The following is a 9,100-nucleotide window of genomic DNA, read 5'->3' as shown; positions in this document are numbered from 1 at the left end:
AGAATCTGATAGCATAACGAATGGTAACTTTTTGTTTGTATTATTCAATGTTTACAGAAATTGTGGTTTTCTTCTCTTTTCTCAAATGTACTATTGGGTTTCTCTTCCTTACAGAATGCTTTAAAATCCCCAGATGAACCTATTCTAGCTGAACATCTCACTGCTCGTGACCGCTGCCTTGCTTGGCTAGCGTACATACATGTAATTGAATTTAGTGCACTGCCTACAAGTCTCTATGACCCAGCAAGCTCAAACCCTTCAAGGATTGTGAATAGACAGCCTTTTTTAATCCCATGGCAAGTGCCTCAAGATGTGAAGACCAGTCCTGACATGCTTCGGGCTGTGTTTGAGGGTAAGTTATATTTGTGTGCAAATTGAGAAGCCATTGAAATAGTATTGAAGCAGCAAATGCTTTCTGTCTGCATGAAAATTACCCTCCCCCTTGTCATTTTTGTACTCCCATTAAAACCCCTTCATTAACTCGTTCATCAAAATAGGATGTTCGAGGCATATGAGCTGCAGATTACACACTGTGCATAGATGGCCACCTAGTGTTGAGCCCGGATGTTTGCTGTTTGTTTTTGTTGTAGGAAAGTCTTTGAAAGTCACGGGATAGGTGACTCCTCCTTTGGGTGATACTGCGCATGGGCATTCGCTCCATCGCCAGATTGTTTTTTTCCGCCACAGGGCTCGGAGGGTGTTTCCAGCGCTCCGTGTTGGAACCGATTTCCGTCAGCGCGCAATCCTCACCAGCTTGGAGAATTCAGTTTTGAACGCGTTTCCAGTCGGCGCTACTCTATCAACATCCAGGACTTCGATTCCGGTCATCGTCGAAGGCCTTCGGGCCCAACTATGCCTCGACTCCAGCTCATGGAAAGGACGCCATTTAAAAAGTGTCCTCAGTCTTGATCGAAGTTTCCCCACACGACCTTCATGAGGTGTGTAACCTTTGCCTCTCCCCGGAGCACGAGGCCAGAAACTCTTATGCTTGTGCCTCCTTTCGCTCCAAGAAGACGATCCGGGACAGAAGAGCTCGGAGCACAATGGCTCAAAGATCTTCAGCTCCGATTCCAGACATCTTAGAGGAAGGCGTTGACGTCCCAGAACAACATGGCGTCGACAGCAACTCCGAGGCAGAAGATTCCCATGTTGAGGAAGTCACTCCAGTGCAGCGGGTCGTAATTAAGACAGTCGACCTCGACACACCCCAAAAAGGCTCCGGTCACACCTTTGCGCACACACACACTGCTTCTACTGCCCCACCTTCGGGCCCGGCTAAGAAGCTAACAAAGCCTTCAGGCGACTCGGGCTCGAGTCGACCTCCACACGGTGCCGACACACACCTACCGGCACCGAAAAAGACACCATCGCTTGCCACGCCCACATTGAAATTATCGGCACCGAAACAGGCAGTTACTACCTCGTCACCGAAACCAAGGTCGGAGCCAAGCAAAGCTTCGGATCCGGAGAAACAACCCGATACGAAACCTTAATCGGCACCGAAAAAAATCGTCGAAGCCGAAAAGATCCCAGCTTGTCCTCTAAAGACATTACCAAAAAAACAAAAGAAGCAACTTCAGTGCCAAAACCTTCCTCCACAACAACAGATCACACTTCTGCAGAGGACTTATTTCACCCAGACCCTTCACAAAATACTTTGGTGAAAGATCCAACTACTGGTTGACTAACTTTAAGTTCAAAGAAACGACCACTAGAAGCACCAGCTCCTCCTCCAAAGAAGGACATAGCTACTTCCCCACTAAGAGTGCCTTCCCCTTCTCCTCCACCTATGCCATCACCACCTGTTCCCCTGCCACAACATTCCCCTACACACTATCATAATGATGATAATGGGGATGATGGCTCTGAGGACATAGGGGGTAACGCAGATGATCCATCTATTCCCCCAGGCTCACCTGACCCATGGAACGAATATAACACGCCAGACGTTCCAAATGTCCCTCAAGATGACACATACCCCTCTAGGCCTTCCCCGCCAGAAGACACTATGGGCTTTAATCAGTTGGTACACAGAGTTGCGCAATATCATGGGGTGAATATGCATACAGACACAGTAGAGGAAGACTTCCTACTAGATACATTTGACAATGCACAAAGATCTTCATCCATTTTACCCATGCTCAAAGGAGGTATTAAACACGCCCCGGAGGTTTTCAAAGACCCAGTCAGAACTCTGGTCATTAACCCACGAATAGAGAAGAAATATATAAAGCTTGCACCTTCAGATCCAGCTTATATTAAAGGCCCAGTTCCCCTTGACTCACTTGTAGTTTCAAACGCACGCCAAAGGGCTAACTCACAAATGTCAGGTGAGGCTTCCCCACCTGACAGAGTCTAAACTCCTTGATGCGTCAGGAAAGCGAACTGCCTCCCACGCAGCAAACATGTGGCATATCGCCAATACACAAGCATTATTGGCACGTTACGACAAAGCACACTATGAGGAACTAGAGTCACTGATGCAGCACCTCCCGTATAAGTACAAAGATAGAGCTGATGAGCTTATCCAAGAAGGGAAAAATATTAACACCTCAATTCGTTGTGCACTTGACGCAGCAGACACTGCCTCCAGAGCAGTTAACACAAATGTTTTGCTGCGTAGACATGCGTGGCTACGCATATCCAGTTTTAAACCTGAAGTCCAGAGTGCTATACTCAATCAACCCTTTGAGCAACACTTATTCGGACCCAACGTAGGCGTATCCCTTGAAAAAATGAAGGATACAGACACCACAAAATCTATGGTAGCCTTGCAGTTGCAGGCTCCATGACGTTCATTTCGACGCTCATCCTATAGAGGTACCAACAGAGGATATGCTTCAGACGCACCTTCCACCTCCTACAAATCCCCCACACAATCTACATATAGTAAGGGCTACCAAAGGGGTGGTTACAGAGGTAACAACAAGGGCAGAGGCCAGACCAACAATTTCCGCTCTGCCTCCACCCCTACCCAATGACTTCCCTCCCCTTCCCCAGCCCCATTCCACTCCGGTCGGGGGAAGACTACAGCAATATCTACCAGCCTGGGAAGAATTTCACATCAGACAGGTGGGTGCTTCAAATAATCCAGTCAGGTTACTGTTTAGAACTAACATCCACCCCCACCCCCCCAAACATACCACCCAGACAGCGTCCAATGTCACAAGAACATTTGACACTGCTCAGACAGATAGTGGTATCTCTCCTGCAGAAAAATGCAATAGAAATAGTTCCAAAGCATCAGCACAACAAGGGAGTATACTCCCTATATTTCTTAATTCCAAAGAAGGACGGATCTCTGAGACCTACTCTAGACCTCAGACCTCTAAACATTTGCATAGTCAGACCATTTTCATATGGTCACACTTCAACAAGTCCTTCCTCTCCTGTTACAAAACGACTTCATTGTCACTCTAGATCTCGAGGACGCCTACTTCCACATTCCCATCCACACAGCGCACAGGAAATCTCAGATTTGTGCTAGACGGGCAGCACTACCAGTTCAAAGTGCTCCCATTCGGAGTCACAACAGCACCAAGAGTGTTTACCAAATGCCTATTAGTCGTAGCAGCACACTTAAGACAGCAGATTCACGTCTTCCCATATCTGGATGACTGGCTCATAAAAGCAAGCTCATACGGCCACTGTGTACATCACACTCACGCCACAATTCTACTACTCCACAACTTGGGATTCACAGTAAATCACACCGTCACATCTGCTACCCTCGCACACACAACAATACCTCGGTGCTACAATAAACACCCAATTAACACTAGCTTATCCCTCTCCAGCCAGGATAACAAGTGTACAAACGCTCCTAAAAAAATTCAAACCACAACACTCGCTTCCAGCTCGTGTGTTCATGCAGCTCATAGGAATGATGGCATCTTGCAGATTTATAGTACCTCACGCAAGACTGCAAATGCGTCCACTTCAAGAGCGCCTAGCACGACAGTGGAACCAGGCTCATGGTCAATTAACAGACCTAGTGTTGGTAGACAGTCGGACTCCTCGCTTTCTGCAATGGTGGAGCACAAAAACCTTTCAAAGGGCCGACCGTTCCTAGAGCCAGTTCCCCAAATAATCATGACAGTGGATGCGTCTCTCTCCAGCTGGGGAACTCACCTACTGCATCACACCATGCAAGGCAGGTGGGCACCCCAACAAAAGCTACTCCACATCAACCACCTAGAGTTGCTAGCTGTGTTTCTAGCCCTAAAAGCATTTCAAACTCAAGTGTCAGGCAAAGCTGTCTTAGTCCGCGCAGACAATATGACAGCGATGTACTACATAAATAAAACTAGGCGAGACACTCTCTGCAGCTCTTTTAGCACAGCAGATATGGAGATGGGCTATACCTCTAAAGATCTTCCTCTTAGCCCAACATGTCCCAGGAGTACAAAACACCATGGCAGATCTACGAAGTCGACAGACACAGCAGAACCACGAGTGGAAACTTAATCCGCAAGTTCTTCGACTGTTTTTCCAAACATGGGGGCAACTTCAGATAGACCTCTTCGCCACTCACGAAAATGCAAAATGCCCAAACTTTGCCGCCATCTATGCACAGTGTGTAACTCTGCAGCTCTACATGCCAAGAACAGATGCATACAGGTAAGTAGCATTTTCCTTCCATGTTTTGGAGGCTGCCACACATGAATGAGGCCTTGCATGCATAATGTGTTCTTCTGCTTTTAGTGCTTACATGTTCTTTTTTTTTAGGAAACATTTCTTTAGAAAGTGTAGGCAATGTGTATCCACAGCTAACATTTTCAATGCTCTTTCTAGATGCGATCTGTTCCTGTACTGATGAGGCATTAACTGCTGATAAAAGAATAACTGCTTGCCTCCCCCTCTACTCCAACATGATTTTGTTGCAGAAACTACTTAACAGGTAAGACTTGGAAGGCTGTGAATGTTTTTTTATTTTATTCTTTATACTATATAATAAAATAGATAGATTACATTGCCATGTACTTACACAATATAATCCTAAACATTAAGTTCCACTTCATTGCTTATTTCCCAATAGTCACTGCCTTCCCAGGCAGATGAATCTAGTACCAAGCACCAGATTTATTTGAAGACCATTTCAAAAATAGATGGCCTAACTATTTTAATTCAGTCAGCAGCACCTCACTCTTTTGCAAGAGGAAATTCAGGCCCTTCAAACATGTGCCATTCAATCTATGCCTCTATATATAGGAAGCTGGCTCTGTATATACTATATCAAAGTAAGGTATAGTGTGCAGATTCCACATTTGTCTCACGTCTGATGTCGAGAGTTGAGGTGTCGTGTCAGTCTAACACCAACAAGACGTGGCAACTGTAAAAAATGTGGAAAGCGAAGAAGTTGCAATGTCTGAACCTGCAAGGTCCAAGTAACTCACCATAAGCAGGGAAGTCAGGGCAGGCCCTAGAACAATCAGGGGAGCCTGCACAATTCAAAGAAGACCCACAAGAGGACCCATAGGCAGGAGACAATGGAGTCGCAGGAGGACATCGAGCAGCTCACCAAAGATGCAGGCCCACGATGCAAGTGTTGCAGTGAGGACGAAGATCTTGGTCATTGAAGATGCTTAAGGTTGGGGCTCCTTGGAACCTGATGATCTTGGAGGAAGTAAGCCAACAAGCCTTTGCAACTGCAAGTCTATGCAGTGCACAGGGGTTCGGTTTCTGCAGCTCTGAAGGATACTGGCTTTAAACTTGGTGAGAGGACAGGGCAGGCCACAAGGGATTTGAAGGACCACCTGTATTGCTGCACCTTTTGGAGTACGTGGGATCCCAGGATCAGCAGACAGGTCAGCTTAGTTGCAGTGCCTGCAGATGCAGGGAAGTGACTCCTTCACTTCAGGGGAGATTACTTCAGGTGTTTTGTATGGCAACATGCCTTGGAAGGTTCCTGTATGGAGCAGAGGCATGGATGTTGCAGTAGACAAGCAGGGCAATGAGATCCGGAGCAGCACGAGTCTTCCTAGTTGCAGCCTTGATGCCAAGAGTTAAGTCCAGTGAATTCAAGAGTGCCCAGATGGTCGAAGAAGTGGTGTCTTGAAATGAATCTTGTCGCACGGCGAATCTAGGGACACACCTACAGGTAAGCCCTTAAGTACCCGAAGGAAAGGGTTGGGACTATTCAGGGTTCCCTCCCAGGGAATGGGTCGGCCAGTGAGGAGGATACTCCCATGTCCTTTGTCCAGTTTCACACCAGAGCGAGAGCCAACGGCTCCCTGAGCTAGTTTGAACTGGACTATGCAAGGAGGGTAATAATAATAAGTAATAATTTTATTTCGCATAGTTACTTAAAACCATTGCAGTACAAGAATAGGTTAAAAACATAGAATTATAAAGGTACAATTGTAATAAAAGAGAATAAAACATTCACATTTCCTTGGTTCGGATGTGCATGCAGCAGCTTTGTAACCAATCAGTTAATAAATAAATTATAAGTTCAGCTTTGTAATTATAAAATATTTCTGCTTTCCTAATGTCCCCATAAGCTCTTTGAGTCAGTAATGTCATTCGGCAAGCGGGATTAGGTCACTAGTGCAGAGGCCGTTATAGATTTATTTCAGGCATCTTTTTTTCCACCGCCTTCATAAATTTTACAAAGCTACAGCTCAAGCGAGAGTCATGGGGAGAAAAACAAGCAAGGACTGCCTTCCTTCGTGTACGGATTCCTTGCCGATTGAAATGTTGTTTCAACAAGTGTTTCAGTTCATCGTGTAATTTCTCGCAAGAGCATATCAAGTGCAGCATGTCTTCTTGCCCCAAGCCACATAGCCGACAAAGGGGATCAGCTTTTATTTTAATCCAGCGCGGGAGATTTTGAATACAGGGTAGCAGGCCCAGCCTATGCTTTAAAAAACGCATTTTGACAGATTTGGAGTATCCCTCGCCAAGGTAGCTCTGTGGTGCCTTAGTAATGTACGTGTTTAGGGTCATCCAACCATGTGTTCTTTTGGAGAGGGCTGCCTTATCTTGGACCCATGATAGCTGTTTGATCGATTTCTTGACCAGTTTTTTAAAAGTTATGATTTACTGGGGCGTCCCAGAGCTGCTCTAGTCCCGTGTTCGTCCGGCTGTCCAGTAGGAACTTGGCTGCTGCTGAGGACGGATGTTGTACTAACTCGCTCCACAAATATTCATTTAATGTTCCCGGTTTTGACTTCCTCACTTTGTCCCAGGCTATCATGTAGGCTCCCTGCCTTGCTAGGAGTTGTTGCTCGATGCCAAATTCTAGCCTGATTTGAGCTGGTGAGGTTTGTTTGGGCAGGCTGAAGATGATTGTGTAGGCGGCTGTTATTGTGTTATCAAGGATCTTGGCATCCCTTCCTCTAAGTGCTTCGCTCCCGTAGGTAATTGTTGGGAGAAGTTCAGCGCGGATTACTTGCGTCAGGGGCAGAAGTGAGGGGCCAGAAAGTTTGAGGTTTAGAGACTTCAGCGAAATTGCCAGAGAACCCTTTCCCTCGTATACTCGTTCTCTGGGCGGAGAATAGCCTGCTGTTGTCAATTTTCACTCCTAAGTATTTGTGTTGGGGTATCTCCGATTCTTGTCTTGTTCCAGTACCATGATGTTGGTTTCCTTTTTTTTCTGCTGATGGTCATTGTCTGTTTTTTCTCAAGGTTTATTGTAAGCTCATTTTTGTCTGAGTAGCATTGTGTTGCATTCAGGAGATGTTGAAGTCCTACCTTGGTATAACTTATAAGGACGATATCATCAGCATATAGTAGACAAGGTAGATGCAGTCCCCCTAACTTCGGAGCGTGGGAGTTACAACCATTTAAAATGGGGACCAGGTCGCTTAGGAACAAGTTAAATAGGGTGAGGGCCAGAACGCAACCCCGTTTCAGGCTCTTGTTGGTCTGGATGCGCCTGGACAACACAGATCCATTCCCCACCTTTATCTGTACCCAGGTCTCTGTGTGGAGGTTGATTAGCAGGTTCAAAAGTGGTCTCGATATCCCCCAATTGTTCAGTTTAGACCATAAGAGGTTCCGGTTTATATGGTCGAAAGCAGCCTTATAGTCAATGAAGCAGAAATGAATGGGGATTTTGTTAGATTCTGCCTTGTCTATGAGCATGCCCATGCACAAAATATTAGTCATTGTGCCTACTGATTTGGCAAAGCCTGTCTGGTTTGCCGGGATTAGGGATTTCTCTGTTGCCCAGGCCCTCAGCTGTTCAAGAAGGATGCCTGCAAAATATTTTGCCTCGTTGTCGATTAAAGCCACCAATCGATAGTTTTGAGGGGAAGCCTTATCTCCTGCCTTGTAAATTGGGGAGATGATTGAACCCTTCCAGGAGTTTGGCAGGATGTTGAAATGTCTTATCTCTAAAAAAAAAAAAAGGGGTTCCAGGGCCGCCGCCCAGCCCGCCGCATCTTGTTTGTAAAGAATTGGCGGGATACCATTCGGCCCTGGAGCTCCCTCTTCTTCCCATCTTAATCTGGCGCTGAATGATGTTTTTCAAGTTCGGCGAATTGCGTTTTGCTCAGTGAGTGCCATTCTATGGAGCTTATGTCGTTACTCGTTGGAGGTTTTTCGTTGGTAGCAAGCTCCTGGTCCTGGTTTTTTCCCTCAGCCTGGTTAAAATGGGTACCAAGATAGTTTGCCCATGTGTCCTCTGCGATGTTAGATGAGATTCCATGGTGCTTTGGTCTTATAAATGAGTTTATTGATTTCCAGAACCTTGCCCCATCGTTACGTTTAATGTCAGCGTGAAGTCTCGCCCATAATTTATCCTCAGCAGATTTGTTTGCTTCCCATTTTGATTTTTTTAATGTTGATTTTAATTTCCGTAATTCATCATGCTTTGCTGTGTCCTTAGGTACCTGTTGGAGCTCTCTCATTATACGATAGATTCTGGTTTTTATGCCTCTGATTTTGCTTTTATGTTCTTGAGACCATTTGTCCGATCTTTCATTGCCTGTTTGTGACTGTGGCTTGGATCTTGTTGCATATGTAGACATAATGTTTGTAAATTGTTCTCATTTCGTGGTTTCGCTAGATCCAGAGCAGCTCCCAAAGTGCTGTTTTGCTCTTTCCACTAGAGTTTCGTCTATGGCTGCTGAATATTTAATTTTTTTGAAATTGA

At 45.7% G+C, this 9,100-nt stretch overlaps 1 protein-coding gene across 1 annotated transcript in view; it reads left to right on the top strand.

The window, feature by feature from the left end:
• The window catches only part of ZFC3H1 (zinc finger C3H1-type containing), an 830,061-nt gene that overhangs the window by 512,074 nt on the left and 308,887 nt on the right, over window positions 1-9,100 (top strand). The window contains exons 24-25 of the mRNA XM_078673923.1: window positions 115-352; window positions 4,795-4,900. Of these exons, the coding sequence (XP_078530049.1) occupies window positions 115-352; window positions 4,795-4,900 (344 nt within the window). The remainder of the gene's footprint in view (window positions 1-114; window positions 353-4,794; window positions 4,901-9,100) is intronic.

The sequence above is a fragment of the Lissotriton helveticus genome, chromosome 1_1 (genome assembly GCF_964261635.1).
Source record: "Lissotriton helveticus chromosome 1_1, aLisHel1.1, whole genome shotgun sequence".
NCBI lineage: Eukaryota > Metazoa > Chordata > Amphibia > Caudata > Salamandridae > Lissotriton > Lissotriton helveticus.
This window is presented reverse-complemented; position numbering and strand designations above follow the sequence as displayed.